Genomic DNA, 17106 nt, shown 5'->3' with positions numbered 1-17106 from the left:
AACCAGTTGAACTGAAAAAGTACCTCAGTGTTCCACTGAAAAGTATGCCTACCTACCACACCATTCAGCTTAATGTGCCTGGAAGGTGGAAGGGGGGGCTGTGTGTGGGTGGGTTTTTTTGTTTTGTGTTTTTTTTTTTTTTTTTTTACACAGAGCTGCACCTGTCTGGGCCAGGCTAAACACCTAGTTATTTACAGTGCTGGTCTGAATCTTAAGTAAGTTGTATGCTAATTTAAAAGGAAATGCTTTGGACTTGCTAATCAGTGATTTTAATATTTGGCTTATATTTAAATAGTGTATGTTGCTGTGAGACTTTTTGAAGTAGCCAAATTCTTCAAGATAGAAAAGATGGTCTTCTGAACAACATACCCCCCTTCCCTGGTTACCACCTGAAACCATTAAGGCAGTAAGATGGACTGGGCCAAGGTACTGCTGGAGCTGCTTGACAAGTCATGCTGTTCCTTCAAGGGTGTTTATTGTTCTGTAACAATGTATTTGCAGGATTTAGAGACTTACTTCAGCCTCTCTTTTTGTACAAAAACCCATTAATGGTTAGGTATGGGGTAGATTTAAAGGTTTTATGTTCAGTGATTTCTTTGTTACATACCTACCTTATTTATTATTCTACAGTCTTAAAGTGTGCTTCAGTTGGTTCCCATTTGTTGGGTCTTGACTCTGGCACTGACTTAGACATTTTCTGGAATAGAAACCTTGACCAGATAAAAAAAAAGCCCCTAAGTCATTTAAAAAAAAAGACTACTATGATACTTTTATTGAAGTTTCATGCTGGGCATAAACATACATGTGATCAAAAAAACCCCAAAAAGTCATGCATCTTTTCTATGCTATTTGACCACTTTGCAGTAAGTTAGAAAAACAGTCACTAGAACCACACTTAAGACAAATGCCATCATAAGCAAGTTTCAAGAGTATTTCAGCTGAACTTCAAAACAAGAACCAAAAGCAATGTCACACACCTCTACAGCATTAAAAAGTTTCAGTATAAGTTTAGAGGTTAAGAGAAAACAAGTCAAATTTTGCTGGACAATGGTAAAAACTGTGTACCAAGTCACCATTATTTGAGTTGAAACCATAGTTTGTGCTCTAAGATAACAGCTGTCAAGGTGAGTTTTTTTTACATCATTTTATCCATGAGAAATTTAAGGGATACATGAAAAAAGTTAGTCACAAGACACTGAGCAGCACAAAGTTTAAAACAAACTCTGCAGCTGATATCAAATTACACAAGACTTTCTACCAAAAGAGTATTTCCCCTCTCTTCATCTTTATTCCTGAACAAAAAAAAAAAAACCAAAAAAACAACCACCACACTATTGTGAACACAGGAGGGGAAGTTTCTAGAAAAGAGGGATGGGAAAGGCCTCCCTGTAATTGATAATCTTGTATAAAGTATAATACATTTGAAAAGGCTTATTTCTAGACCTTCTGAAGTCTAATTAGCAGAAGGCCTTTTACTGTTTGTAGAAGGTTGCTGGGTCTCAGTGTTGTCTTCCTGTCCTAGGTAGGTGAGATTCATTAACTTTTTTGAGCAATGAGGTCTGTACACACGCAATCGTTTCCTTCTGTATCCACTCAGTTGCTGGCTGATACAGGTGTTCTAGGAGCTTAAATCATTCAATGTGAATACACATTATCATCACTGTGTTACAATGTCCTGTCTTCATCAAGATCCCAAAAAAGTAATTGCCCAGGAGGAGCTACACAAGGCCCACAGCAGTATCATCTATAAGCACAGCACAAAGGGTAGAGCCTGGACTTGTACAATAATCCAGTTTCTATTTAGGCACCTAATGAAATATTTTCAGGAATGCAGCACTCAAATGCTTCCAGAGAACTTCACTAATGCAGACAGAGGACCCCAATGAAAGCCTTACCACATCACTTGGAGCGCTGCCATCCATCACCTGTCTTTAGCTAAGTCTTAGAACAAAAGGACTGAGTAGGGAGGAAGCAGACAAGCTTGATTTTCAGCTATATTTCAGATACACAATTTAATTTATTGCTGTATTGGAACAATTTCAAGCTTCCTTATTCAGGTCTAAGTTGTCATTACTACAAGACATATAGGAAAAACTCCCTACAGCAGCATGGCAGAAGGTTGACTTCAGTCTGCGATGTCTGATCTTAATATAAGATGTCAAGGCATCACCATCTGAGGCTGCTCAGCCTTTCAAAGGCAAGGTTCAAAGTTACACACAAGTGTTGAAAGAAAAGCATATAGACTCAGGTTAGCAATTCTGACGTGTTTCTCCATTATTCCAGGAACACACAGGAGAAGTGAACTGACTAGTAGGTGAACACTTGTATCTACAAAAGAGCAATCTCTACATTTTGTGCTTCAGCAGTGTAGTCCGGAAAGACTAAAAGCTTGTGACAAAGTATAAAAAATTATGAAACTTTAAAAATTCATTATTAATCAATTATCATCATTAAAAAACCCAAACCCTCATATTTTGCCTAATAAGATGTCAGTGTTTAAGAATACACTTGCATATTACTATTACTTAACATCTTTCAGCAACATGCACAAAACAATACTACAGATGGCAGTAAAACATCCAGTGCTGTTTTAATACTACCAGAAATGCTGGGAAACAGTACAAATTAGTTACAAAACAATAATACTGACAATTTTGCATATCTGTTTAGTGAGGTAACATTGATACTTTAAAAACTCACACCACTTCTGCACTGCTTGCTTTTATTGCTGAATTAAATGTTAATACTGAATATGATTTTTTTTAACTGCACTGCACCCCAGCACATCTTAACACTAAGAACATGATTGCTTACTCATCCCAATGCTACTACCCAGCACAATGCCCAAATTCAATTACTACTTGTATAGGGAAATTGTATTTGAAGAAACCCTCACACCACTGGAGTCACCTGCTACATGACAGAGGGGGGAAAAAAAAAGAAATATATCCTGGCAAACATAATTTTAGGTTCTCTTCACTGATGCCTTTTCTATAAAATGAAATAAATACTGCCACCAAAAAGATTTTCCCCGTTCTATTTTCTAGGTAAAACTTTTATTGTAAGAGTCCACAAGTTAATAAATAGTCTCATGCCTTTTTTCCTTCCAACGGAGTGCAGGTAAAGTGCAGCAGGAAGCACCAGGGGAGCCCTCGGTCCGGCGTATGGCTTTGTTAGATGCGGAGCTGGTAGCCTACCTCATTGAGTGTCGCCAGGTCTCCTTTCTTGTCCGCCACCGCAGGCCTGCGAACAAAGAAGGGAAGAGGGCACTGCTCACCAGCAATCCCACACTGCTGTGCAGGAGAAAAAGAGCAGTTGTCAAATCAGGAACTTAAAAATAGGAGTGACTAGAATTTTCTCATCACAACCATGATCCTGCTGAATTTGTCACGTGAACTAGTGTGAGCAAGGTACTGGCATGGGTTGCCTCCGAAGCCAAAGCACCGGCGAAGAACTAGTCATCCCATCCGGGGGTCCATGATGTGAGCCTGGGTACGCCACTCCCTCCAACTTGAGAGGGGGCCTAAATGAGTAGCTAGGACTAGACACATCCTGCCCATGATCTACCCCAGAGCAGGACTCTGGCTTTAGAATAAAGTGGAAATGCTGAAAGCAGTCAAGGCCTCTCACGTGGCCACAGCACGTTGTCTCTCTGAGCCAGTCCTTTCTTCGTGCGGTCTGCGTGGAGGGCTAGAGCCCCCCAAACAGAAAACACTAGCTGAACTCCCTTCAGTCTCCAGGCATCTTATATTCTGATACAGTCCAGCCATCCACTTGAGTAATCCCACATACACTGCATATGCTGTTAGGTCATTTAAGTGTATCAACTACCTGAACCCAATGAAATCTTGAGACTGAGCAGTCTCCCCATTTAGCAAGCAATGGAAAACCTGCTGCAACAAAGTTGTCAAACCAAAACAATCTGGGTGATTTACAGTCTATGGCAGTGTCAACTCTTAGAGCTTATTGCAGGCTCCTAGCTATTTTCAGATTAAGGCATATGTTTGCTTTTCTAAAGAAAAACATTGTCTGAAATAGACATTTCTCCTAGTAGACTCCACAGCATGTCTGCTTCCCTGCAAAAACTCAGCTAAAGCCCTAGTAGTACAACATGAAGGTGGTAATAGCTCCAGTGCTTTCCCCTACAGCTCCTCAGACCTGTCTTCCAGCTCTTTGCTCACTGGGCAGCAGATGTGACCCATGTTTGCACACACAAGGCTGACACTTACCTCCTCATTGCACACTGCCTGTTCCAGCCGAAGCTGCTCCCGGCAGCCAGCATGGCCACAAGAGAGGCAGCAGGCAGGCTGTTAGAAGCTGCATCCCTCAGAGCTCACGTAGAAGTTGCAGACCAGGAAGAGATGTGTTTTATGTTCCAAAGTGTCCTTCCTTCCTCCCTCAAATTTAGGGATCTTCTTCCCTTCCTACAGTTTCTCCTCCCTCCAATTAAAGCCAGAATATGGTTTTAATTAAAGCACACCTAGATGGTTCTACCTTCTGTAATTATTATCCAAGAGAGATGGAGAGTCACTGCACACCCATGGCAACATGCCCATGTCCACTCCATGGTAATTCTCTAGTTTGTAGCTACAAACGTACTGTTCTCCTTAAAGTTTCTCTTCAGGGTTTTAGGAAAATGCAAGGATTTGTTGGAACAGGGGCACTGCAGCTCCTATTCTCCTTGGATGGCAAGTGTCCTGACATCAAACATCTCCTGTGAAGCAAGGGACCTCTGCTGTATCAGATCACACCTCCTGTCTGAAGTGCCATGATGATGAGCACCTGAATAAGCTGTGCACACTATTCATGAGTTGTCTGCATTGGCTCTGCTTGATTTTGCACATCTTAATATAATCCTGCCCCCTTGCCCATCCTAATGTAATGGGCTAACAGAATTTTCCTTTCAGCAGCTAAGTGAGGCCAGAAGCACACAAGGCCAGTGTTGCTATGACACTCACCAAGCATGCATGTGTTAAGCCTCTGTATGAAATTAAAAGGAAAGAGATCTGGTGAACTGACATGTAGGAGCAGAGATTGCTTCAGACTACTGCATGACACTCCCTTCCAAACTCATATCAACACTCCTAAACCCCTCCAACTCCAAGCACTTCTAATGAGGATGAAGCACTGCGTTGCCTGTTCCAGCACAGTTGCTTGCAATTTACTGCATGCTCCTGGTTTGGGACTCTAGAGGATGGACAAGTAGACACAGTAAAGCTTTACCTTACCAGACCGATTCACACCACTCTACATCCTCTCTATTCATCCTGTCTGCTGGCTGCCCTTAGCAGGATCACACATGGACTGTTACGTAGCTCCGCTAATGAGCTGCAATGTGACTACACACCAGTCTCCTAGCCAGGCACATACTGCTTACTGCATTGCCCCCCATGTCCTGCAACTCACCCCACCTGCCTTGTAGCTGTACTTCCATGCTAAACCCTATTGCGGGCTTGCTAGCGGCCACCACTGGCATGTACCTAACCAACTAGTAAGGAATCAGGATGAGACGTTAAAAGGGTTGATGCATTAAAATCCATTTCTGTCCTTACGCACCGCTTCAGCCTTTGTCCTTCAGAAACAATCCAGCAAAGATCTTCCAGTTCACATATTTTTCACTGGGATTTCTCCCAGCAGGCCCATATAATTTTATTGTTGACAAAAACCAGGCTGTAGTAACAGCTTGTCATCAGCAGGTGAAACCTCTCAAACGAATGTGTTATTCAGCCCCTGCCAGCTCGCACTAGAGCAAAACACTTCTCTCCCCCTCCCCTGCAAGCTCTAAAAAGCTGTAATTACAGCATGCAAGAGATCCACAAAGAAACAAAAACAGCGTTGATAAGCACGGCCATTCTTTAGCAAGGATTTCAGCCTAAAGCCTAGCAAGCTTGAAAGTTTTTCCTCTTCTGTGCATAACACAAAGGCCTCTCACGGCAACTACGTTCTCAAAAATCCATCAATGTGTGGAAGAAGATACCCAATTTCCCCTCTTGTATTTCTCAGCCCACATTAACATGCTGGTATGTGTCATTCAGCTCATCTCTGATGAGGGGATGCCATTCCCCCTTCGGATCTCAGAGACCTCCCATCGCAGCAACCAGCAGGTCACAGTTTTGGAAACGAACAGGGTTTATCACCAGCAGGGAACTCCCTACAGCAGTGCAGTCCTCTGCAGCATCACTCCCGCTGGGGCAAAAGGCAGAGTCAGCCTTTGAGCCACCAGCACCACGGCACAAAAGCATCATTTTAACACCAGGAACTCAGTTGTTCTCCCTGGCATCACTTTTCTAACAGAGAGCAGCCTCCTGGGTCTGTTCAAGGGCCCTGGACCTGCCAAAAGCTCCTTCAACTCCCCTTTTGCTTCCAAGTGTGCTGGGCAGGCTTGCAAGGGGGCTGTGCACAACCCGTGGGGCTGTCATCCAGCCACAAAGCACATGTTGCAAGAGCTCCCACCTGCTCAGAGACGCTTCAATGCCTCCCGCCAAAGCAGAGATGAAGGTCTCGTGGAGTCTGCTCTCAGTCTCCTGCTCCCCACATCATGTCACAGTTGGGTCTTGGATCTTGTATCACGGTGACCATGGGTTTATTTTAGAATAACACACAATTTGCTCTAGATACAGACCAACACAGCAGAACCACCAAGCAAGTACAGACACTGAAGCCACTGCAAGGCCACCAGTACTTCACTTGTCTTTCTGCCCTGGAAAAGCAAAGCTGCCAAGGAAAAACCAGCCACTGCAGAACAGCCACATGCCCAGCAGCCCTCGTGGGAAAACAGCCCAACTGGTGAGTCTCCAAGCCCAGCGAGATGCACTGTTCTCTCCAGACATACATGACCCACTCCAGCATTTACAGAAGCGCTATCAGAAACCCAAGGACAAAACCATCCCTCAAAGCAAATCCAGGAGGTGAAGAAGCCTGCAGTAGCAAAGCCCATTACAACTATAATTATCCATGCACTAAACAAGGAGCTCTCAGTGATGAAGCCCAAAGTACAGCATCGTGGACTGAGTGTGAATTCACATGTAAAAATAAAAGCCTGCTGTGAAATCATCTGCTGCTAAAGTATCTTGAAGTTATCTTTAGAAGGTTAGTCTAATGTCTTTGTTAGCTGCTTTAAAATAAATAAATAAGTGCTGAGACAGTAGTCTGTGAGCCTATTTAAAAAGCAATGATCATAAATATGTGACTAATCTGGGTTACGTATAGGCTTTCACAGTTGTCAGCTTCCTGGCATGAAGCAACACAGCTAAAACTCAACTCTTCCACATCTAAGGTATGGGAGTCTGAATTGCCAGTGGCTGTAAAAGGCTTGTGTGATCTGAAAGCTCAGTTTTATCCATTTAGAGGTATTGCGTGTAGTTAGTCCATCCTTCCCCTGACAGTTAAAGAAAAACTATTAGCTACGACGCACGAGGGAAGTGGTCTGGGTTTTTTTTTAAGCCAATTAAAATCAAAGAATACAATTCAAGTGATGTTTCAGCTTTGGCAAGAAGAGAAAAGGTTTACTTTTCTCACCATCCCTGTAACTCGCAGAGTCCTCAGCAAAAAGCACCCCATCAGAACAGCTCCATACAAAGGCTCATCACGGAGAATCCAATTTCTGTCTCAGTGACCATGACAGCAGAGCACCCCACCACTGACAGCAGATACATCCTCCTGTTTTTAATACCTATGTCTGAACACCCTTAGATGTGATGAAACTACTTTCCTTCCTGTACAGGTCCCCTGCAAGCCAGGCTAGGTTCATTTCTCCAGAAAGTGGGCTGGATAAAGACTGAAAAAAAGAAAAGGAGAAATCCACACTTCCACTTTCACAGTCGTCCAACACCCCATAGAATTTAACCAAGCAAAGGCCACTGAGGCCTCCAAGGGCACCACACAGAGGGGCCACCAGGCAGCAGTAAGCACAGCAGTGCTAGGACATCAACAGTACCAGTGGCTTCTGGAACCTCTCAGGCAACCAAAATAACATGCCATCACCCTCAACTTCTGACCCACCAGTGATGGCAGCAGGAATACTCACGATTTGTCTCTTCTGCATGCGCGTCTCTGAGGGCTGGCTTGCCTTCGGTGAGGGGACAATGACTTACCCCGTGTTCTCTCTTTCATCGGAGAATGGGCACTTGAGGGTTTCAGAATCTGTGAGAGAAGGGGGAGGGAAGGAAAAGGCATTCGATAGAGGCAATGATTCACTGAAAATAAAAAATAAAAATAAAGGGCCTCATACAGTAGCGGGGATGGCACACAAAGAGCCTTCGGGTCCCTTGGGGCTTATTCAAACCCAGCCCAGGTTAAGAGGAACCCAAAGCAGTTATGCGATAGCTGTTCAGTGGCCCCCTGCTGAAATTAGTTGGTGTCACCAATGCAGTTCCCAGCTAAATACTGAAAAAGAAGTCTCAACCACAGCTTTCTTCAGAGCTGGCAATAGCAAGAAAAACAGCTTTCAGCCTCAGCTGAAGCAAACTCATGCAGCGAAATCGCCCTCTCCAGTGGCAATCACCACCCAGGCTGGCAGTTCTAGTCTATGCGACAGTGGGACTTTTCAGTAGGTCTCCTGTCCATTTGTACACTCGCCTGCATCCCCCAGGTCCTCCAACCTCAGGAGTCCATCAGCATGACACTCACACTCCAGGCTATTTTTAAGACCTGATCCTCCAAAATCAGCCCCCTCACAATGGAAGTCCTCTGAATCAAGCAGCTCAAATTCTGAATTAACTCAAGGGAAGAGTCAGATGCCCGGCCTTCAGCCTTCAAGGGTTCAGGGCTACGGTCCTGGCCTTGAGGCACTTACAAGGACTGGACCCAATGTCACAGCTCAGCACACACACAGAGCTGGTCCCTCTATCAAAAACAAGTACTAAGTTCATTAAGTCATCCACCCATATGGACTTCCTCAAGTAGAGCCTGCTTCAGCTATTTGCTCTCTAGGTGGTATTAAAAGTGCATGAATAGAGAAGACAGAGGAAAAAAAGCTTCATTACATCTGTAATCAAGCACATGTACTTAAGGTGACAGTATGGTACAAGTTGGTCCTCAAAAATCCTTGGCAGGGCAGGAGAGGTGGCAGCAGGATGTAGGGCTACGATGCCACTGGTGACACTCACCTCAAGGTCAGGGCAAGGGGGCAGGTGCCTCAGCCAAAAAGGCACGTGGTTGCTACGTAAGAGCCATTCCTCAGCAGGGCAGGGGACGGGAACCCAGAATAACTTGGATGCGATACCGCATGCCTCTCCACAAGAGCCAGCCCCATACTTAGCAACACACCTGCTCTGCTCCTGCTGCCAGCAGCAGGCTGGAAAGGCACCAAATCCCTTTCCACCATGACCACAACCAGTTCTTTGCCCACGCCAGCCCCAGAGGCACAGTCAGGGACAGCCCTCATCCCCAAGGGCAGCCAAACTCTTCAGCCCCCTGGCAGCCTGCCCTGTCTCCCCATCCTCCCCCTCTGGGCTCTTTGAATCCAACCAGCCAGTAGGAAAGCACCAGCCTGTCAAGGACTGGCTTTCCTCCCCCTTCCCATGTAACCTACTTTGTGATTTAGCCACGGGTGAGGGGCATCAGGTGGCGCAGGGCAAGTTCCACCGGCCTGCCCTGCAAGGAGAAGCAGCCACCAACCTGGTTGTCCCATGGCACCCCTTGCAGCTCAGGTACAAAGAGCAAAGATCCCTACCTGTGACCAGGCCACCCACCCTACCAGCCCCAGGCACACCAGTTCTTCCGAGCCACCTTTTTCCTGAGTTGGTGAGAAAAGCAAACTAGGCAATAGCTCCTTGATGGTCAGGGACAAGTACAGGTTCAAGCGTTTCCTAGGCTGAAAAGGAGATCTTTGAACTAAAAAATAGCTATAAGGGTTTGAAAACATGCCAAACTGTGTGGGAGAACCACTGAGACAGGTGTAAACACACCCCCAGCCCACCTGATACCATCTTAATCTCAGGCTGGGGTCAGTCTGCTGACATGGAGCAAGACCAACCTCTGCAGGATGGGACTAGGCACACCCACCTCTGAGTCCACTGCCCAGGTGCACGCACCTACCTTCATCCTCATATCCCTGGCAAACTTCTCCAGCTCCTTCCTGACTTCTGTGCGCATCATTTTGGATACATTGAGGACCAGCTGTTTCCACTCAATGGGCTGAAAGCTGTGAGGCTCGTGCGGGACATATAGTCCGATTTTTACTTTTTTGACTGAATGCAAGTACTTTTTATAGGAGTCTTCAAATTCAAAGATGAGGTCGCTCAGAGTCCGGTAAGTTAGAGGTTTGTCCATCAGATCTGATCGTCTGCTCATGCCCAGCGAGCCGTACCGGCCATTGCAGTAAATCCCGAGCACCACGTGATGAAAATAGTTCCCTGAGAAGTGGGTTTTAAAGCTGATGGGGAATCGTTCCACGGAGGGCTGCCCATTTGTTAAGTATCTGGTGTGCGCTGCGTCAAGGCAACAACGGCACTGGGAAGGGAGCATGCACGGTTACACCTGTAAGACATCTTTAGCAGTTATTTTTAACTGCCAGGACAAGTGCTTTCTTGCAAACACAAATTTATTCTTGCTGTGCCCCAGAAACAGTCTATGCTGCCAAAGCTTATTTCACTGCTTGGAAAATAAAATGCAATGGTTCAGGCAGGGAAGGGCCTGACTCTTAACCATGCTTGAAGGGAAGGGAAAAAAAAAACAAACCAGTGTTTGGGTCAGCATGCCAGAAGAGAGACCACCCTCCCCAGATCTGTGGGAACTCCCCCATCTGATACCAACATCAAACTCTCATGCTCCTGAAAGGGAATAGAGTTTCCCTCTGTTTCATGCTGGAGCTTGGTACGACTCAGGTTATTGATCCTCATTTTCCAACATCTTCAAGCAGTATAAAAACTCTGAATTTATTCCTCTCCAGGGTGACAGTCTGCCTTTCCATCTGTAAACCAGCCGTCAGCATGGCCACTCCTTATACAAGAATGTTTTTGCATGTTACCCTTGTACATTGCTGAGATGAACAAAGTAAAGCCCCCAGATGGATAATTAATTAGATAAGCACAAAGACATGGTCAGGAACAAATGCTTTTAAAAAGCAAAACACATCCCCTGAACCACTGGCTGGCCATTTCAAACGCACCACGTGTGGAGACCAGGGCTGAGCTCCATAACAGCATAGCAGGTGATCTCAGAGGGGAACTACGCGCAGGTCCCAGATCATCTTGGGAGGCTGCTGACCTGCACCAGGGGGAGGAGAGACTGAGATTCCCCCCTCACGCAAGCAGGTTTGCATCAACGCCTACGTTGCACTTGTCTCCCTGCTGCTAATCCCCAGACAGCTGAGACCCACCCTGGTTCCACATGCTGACGCTTGGCCCCTGGGACAGCGGGTGCCCTTCCCCTCTGCAGCTGAGACCCCCACCCATGCCTGGGGAATGGAGGAGGGATGACCAGAAAAGGCTGCAGCAAGACACTCCAGCCTGGGGTTACTCCAGCCAGAGGCACCTGCTGTAACTCCAGAGCCATTCCGTAGGCAGACATGGTCAAGGTGGTTGGTCAGGGCAGTGCAACTACAAAATACATCAGCCTGAGGGGCAGCACAGCGTCGGGGCAGCACAGCGTCAGGGCAGCCTGAAGAAGAGAGGAGTGGGGTCAGTCCCCACTGAAGCTGAGGAAACCAGCTCAGACCAGGGTCCTGCTCTGGAAATCACCAGCATCCCGTCCTCCACTTACCCCATGCCCCAAATGGAGGTCTGTAACAGCAGCAAAACAAGAGCCACTGCACAGTTAAGATGCCCTAGGATGTTGCTGCAGCCAGCCTTCCTCCCCTGTCTGCATAGCATGGCTGTGTGACAGCTGCTGGGAAACTGAGAACACTAAAAGCCTTTGTAGGAATACTGTAAAACACAATTCGGGCTCAGTTCTGGCTCTGCCCAGCCTGACACCCCACCTCACCAGAGTGCAAGTCCCTGGGATGCTGACCCCCTGCCCACACCCTGCGTTTCACTTCTCTCTACAGGGATGCAGGAAAGCATCTAGCAGCTTTCATCTGTCTCTAAAGCATTTTCTCAAGGAAGTATGTCATCCACCTGACGCTTGTTGAATTTCACATATTCAAACTTTTGCCCTCCAGGTGAACACAGAAACCAAGTCGCTGGAGATTAATGAACTGCCCAGAATCTGAGGTCTACAGCAAGGAGTTAAACCTCTGTACAAAAAAAAAATGCAAGGAAAAAAACCACATTGGCAGAAATCTTTTAAAACAGCCACAGGGAAGTTTTTCAGTTCAATGTCAAACCTATTTAATTGCATTCAGTGCTAGATGTCATCAACTTTAGCAGTCTGGAGAAAACGTATTAGAGGGTATAGGAACAGACAACACTATGAGCACAGCTCCTGGTGCACTTCAGGATCTGCAGGACAGTAAGCCTGGATGAGCGTGCAAAGCAGAGCACACACCTCTACCACGCACACAACCCCTCACTCAGCCAAGGCTACGTGCACCAACCTCTGCCCATCTGCTGCCCCACCTACATCAAACATAAACACCCTGCAGCAATTGTCAAAACTCACTGCGATATCAGCTACACCAACACGGAACAGAAATAGCTCTATTGCCTTTGGTGGTCTCGCTGGATTGCTGTTGCATTAGAACTAGCTTCTCCAAGAAAACCGCCCACCATCAGTAGAATTAAAGATTATAAATACAGTGCAAGGTCAGAATGGGGCTCAGCACCATTATATCAACTGGAAAACTTAGCCCACAGTCACCTCATTTAAAAGGTCACCTTGCTCCAGGCCTTAAAAGGAGCATTCTGTGTACATCAAAGTCATGTTACAATAATTTGTGTCCTACAGACAGATTCTTGCAGAAGCCCATTGTATTTATCATTCTGTGTAACTGAAAAAGCAGTATCTTTTATTAACACCTATGAAGCTTTCAAACATCACCACTATTTTTCCCCCTCATTATGAAAGGGTTTTCTCTCTGCACCCCGAGTGCCTTTCTGTTAAGTCCACACAAAGCTTTGGTGGCCACCTGCCACACATACACACTTCTGTCACAAGGTCTTAGAGAAGGTGCGATTTAATCTCATTAAATACTACGTAGGAGTAAAAGAATCTTTTGAGGATGGAAATTACCCACCATCAAATAACCCAGCAACAACCACTGCGGAAATTAACCTTTAGGTACAGGTTGCTTCTGCTGAGTGACTAGTTAATGAGAGTCCCCACCCAAGATGAAATACATACCAAACGGGCTGGAAAGGCACATCAGATCTTCCCCTCCGTCCATGCATCATTATTATTTCTTTTCCTTTCTGCTCTGCCCAAGGAGAGCTGTATTGTGGCAAACAAAAGGCAATGACACAGCGATGCCACAGCTGTAATCACACTTTTGAGCTGGGACTGTAACTGCAGGATGGAGAGACAGGGAGTAAATTATGTGCCACAATATAGAAGCAGCACAGAGCAGCAGAGGGCAAAAGCAGCTGTAATGAAAGCTCCAGTGGCCTCCCGATCCCAGGTCTTCATGTAAATCAGAGCAGCAAAAACAGCACTGAGGGATACTGATCTCCTTGGAGGGAGAGGACGCTAATCTGGCTGGCCATCTCTAGCCCCAATATCCCTCCTCTTCCCCCACACCCAGGAAATACATAAGGATAATACCTGGAGCTCTACCAGAGTCTCAGGAGAGTGGGTTGGTACAGCATGTCCCCATCCCTCAGAGATTCCCCAAGCCTGCCCACCCAGACTCTCAGCTCTTCTGCAGCCTCATACTAATCCTTCAACCTCAATTTCTTCTACCCCGCAGAGCCACTAATCCCTGCTGGCCAGGGCTGCATGTATTCAGCAACTGATGAATTCTGCTCTCTTACCCCAGGAGGCTGATTTTGAAAGACAGGTTTGGGTCAAAGGAGTGAGAGAAGAATTGGGCCCAAAGCATACAACATGCTGTGGGGGTAACAGGCCATCGGGGTAAACCAATATGGCTCTATTAACAAGTACGCTTTCTTGAGCACACCAATAGTGCTAGAAGCCTGCAGAAAGTGCCAGACTTCCCATGCCAGCACGCAGCTCCTACAGATCTGTGAGTCAACACAAGCACAGCATCCTCTGAGTCACAGGTCGCTGTGCTTCCCATAGCCCCATCACCTTTGCCACCCATGCTCACACACAACCTAGCTTGCATATTTGGGAGACATTGAGATCCCAGTCCTAAATATAAGCAAGACTTGGGACGCAAAACCTGCACTCTGGCCACCAGCCGGATCTTCCTGGGCAGTGGGGGCAAATGAGGAATAGCATCCTTAGTTCAAAGGAAAAGGGGAGAATTAGTTAAGGTTTAGCTGAGTCAACCCCTTAGTTTTAAAACTCTGGAGCAGAAAGCATCTGGATGGGTTTTCTTTAAATCTGCACACTCTTACAATGACTCAACCAATGCCCTTCGTAATTATTTTTTTGTTCTTTTTTTATTTCCTGGTGAACTCTAATATCAAAAAAGTCCCATAAATAAGTCCCAGCATTTTCCCCCCCAATACAGACCCTTCCCTACACAGGTGCCCTCAATGCAGAGCACCCAGCAGTTCCCAGACAGACAGACTTGAAGCCCTTCACCTTGTTTATTTGCCAGCAGCAACTTTTAGAAAAAGTGTTCTCTTGTTTTTTGTTGTTTTTTTTTTAAATTATTAATCAATAATCTGAATAGGATATTTGCACATGCCAGCACTGTGACTCTGGGCTTTGAACATTTCTGGAAATAGGTCTTAGCAGCTGATAGCACCCATCGGACAGCAACTGGCTCACCATGGCTAGGTGAGCTCAGGTTACTTGCTACCAGCAGTTTTCCCACCACCACTAGAAACCACAGCTGGCTGAACAGGAGGCAAGGGGACACACTGCAAGGACCTCAGCCCACCTGCCTCTAAACCAGCTCCAATGGGAGTTTAGCTGCAGGGAAAAAATCCTGGTGCCTTTGCCAAGCTGACAGGCAGTGACTGTGCAAGGGGTGCGTTAGTGGCTGGCGAGGATGTGAGTGCCATCCCTGCACCGTGCCCCCTTCCTGCAGCACCAAGAGGGACCCAGACCTGCAGAGACCCCCAGAGGCAGGGGACACGGAGAGACCCTTCTCCTCAGAGCTCTGAAGGTAAAAAGCCCAAAGGTAAGTCAGTGCAGCAAGGCCCTGCAGTACCCACAGCAGCTTGAAACAAACCCAGACACTCAGGTTTCAGATTTAAGTGCTGGCATCAATTGTTTGACCAGACCAGCCTGCCAAGGCTGATCCCAAGCAGGTCTAAGCACCCAGTTGTCCCAGTGCCCAGACTCACAAGCGCTTCTCCTCCAGCTGCAGGAAGACCCAGCACCACGCCTGACACCTTCTGGTGTCTCTGCTACAAGTCCCACTCTGCCTTGCAAACCAAAGACAGAAAAGGGAAAGCCAGATGAACCTGATATTGAGCAAATGAGTGCCCGTTGCACCACTTCAGCTAATCAATTTGTTATTTATTAGTCTGAAATTCTCCCTTATTTAACTTGGACAAGATGACATTGCAGTGCTTCGTGTTTTAAAACCCAGCAAGGGTGTGTTTTGCTGAGGCCTGATTGACATGAGCACACAAAGCCACAGGGTGTCTGGTCCCCTCTTCTCCTGCTGCTAATAAGAGCTGGGGAAGCATGAGCAAGTGCCCCAAGCCATTGCGGCAGGCTGTGCCACAGGGCCCAAGCAAGCTGGAGAGGATGAGAGCAGGCCAAGAGGAGTGAGGAGGAAGCTTTATTTATGCTGCCAATGCTGAAGCCACTAGCTCAGAGTGAGGAGATGGAGCAGGAGGAAAGTAAGCCTCATGCTTCAAAACCCTCAGATAAGGCTTCAGCAAAAACAGAAGAGCTATTTTTCCAAGCAAACAACTGCTTGCAATGTCAGAGGGCCTCTGATGACCAGCAGTAAATACTTGAAGTTTCCAACCACAGCCTTGAGTCAGACAGCATTTCCCACAGGCTCCACAAGCGCCGAGATCCCAGGTTTGCAATTGCTTACTGTGAGGCAGAGCGCTACTAAGCTCACATCTGGATGTCATCTGCACAGAGAACCTGGCTTCCACCCCAGCAGCTCCAGTGCCCATGAAGGAATAGCTGGAGCAGCTGGCTCAGCCCCCCAAAGCAAGGCTGCCAGGCAGGCATCACTCGTTTTGAGGTCCCTGTTCTCCAGTGCCCAGCTGCAGTCTGAGGCAACAGGCTTATGATTAGACATTGATAATGGAAGTGATTACAAGCTCTTCGCAGCTACCAGAGGGACCCTGGTAGACATTCAGCAGGACCCTTCTTGCCTGTTTTTCAGTTAGCAAGTGGGTCAAGCTGTGGACAAGCATGCAGGAGACAAAGAGGGGTACTGCGGAGACATTGATATCCTCCAATGACTGCAGCAAGACACTCTCCTCCTCACTGAAAACACTCGCTCCCAGCCCAGGGATGTACCTGCTAGACAGGAGGAACAGGATGGGGCCGGGTCTCCAGTGGCGATAAACATCACCCACTGATTAAATGCGCAGAAGGCATAGTGCAGAAGCTATTAAATCATTTGTCCCTCCTGAGGCAGTTCTGCTCTCCACTTCCTTGTTTAATGATATGATTGGATGGTGGGAGGTCTAATACACTACATGGGTCTGACCATTACCTCACACGAAGTGGGAGAGGCACACTGAATGCAATAGGAGTGAATTACGTTCACCCGACAGACACACTCTGCGAGACTCCCCGTGGATGGATGTACCGTGCCACTTCCCTCTCGTCCTCTGATATTTTGGTCTCCCCATTTTAATAAAGCAAATAGAGCACGGATAAAATTCCTTTGGCACTTTTTGGTTTACTATTCCCTTTCTTGAGCACAAGTCACTTTCTATCCTTGATCAGAAAGAATGCCCTGAATGCACCGTTAGTCAGCTGATTTACAACTGAACTGAGAAATGCCCTGGGGAAGACAGCAGGAGGAATGCCTCTGGTTAGGCACTGGCAAGCAGAGCATGTAAGCAGAGAGATACAAAGCCAGTTCAGACAGCTACACAGAGAAAAGCAGCCTTGCAGATTGTTGCAAAATAATACTGGAAGATTTGTATGGTCATCTCACAGCAGCTGCTCCCT

The 17106-nt window shown here is 46.6% G+C and overlaps 1 protein-coding gene across 2 annotated transcripts in view; it reads right to left on the bottom strand.

The window, feature by feature from the left end:
- Positions 1 to 745: 745 nt before the first annotated feature.
- VASH2 (vasohibin 2) overlaps positions 746 to 17106 on the bottom strand; it is a 35449-nt gene continuing 19088 nt past the window's right edge. Inside the window, exons 5-7 of one of the 2 annotated variants that reach the window (XM_075749231.1) lie at positions 10039 to 10420; positions 8027 to 8142; positions 746 to 3243 (exon numbers count right to left, since the gene is read on the bottom strand). In XM_075749231.1, coding sequence (XP_075605346.1) covers positions 3174 to 3243; positions 8027 to 8142; positions 10039 to 10420 — 568 coding nt within the window. In that variant the 3' untranslated portion in view covers positions 746 to 3173. The remainder of the gene's footprint in view (positions 3244 to 8026; positions 8143 to 10038; positions 10421 to 17106) is intronic. The other variant, XM_075749232.1, reaches the window with a different exon arrangement.

Source organism: Balearica regulorum, chromosome 3 (assembly GCF_011004875.1).
Source record: "Balearica regulorum gibbericeps isolate bBalReg1 chromosome 3, bBalReg1.pri, whole genome shotgun sequence".
Lineage (NCBI taxonomy): Eukaryota > Metazoa > Chordata > Aves > Gruiformes > Gruidae > Balearica > Balearica regulorum.
The sequence above is the reverse complement of the archived record's forward strand: the minus strand, read 5'-3'. Positions and strand labels throughout refer to the sequence as shown.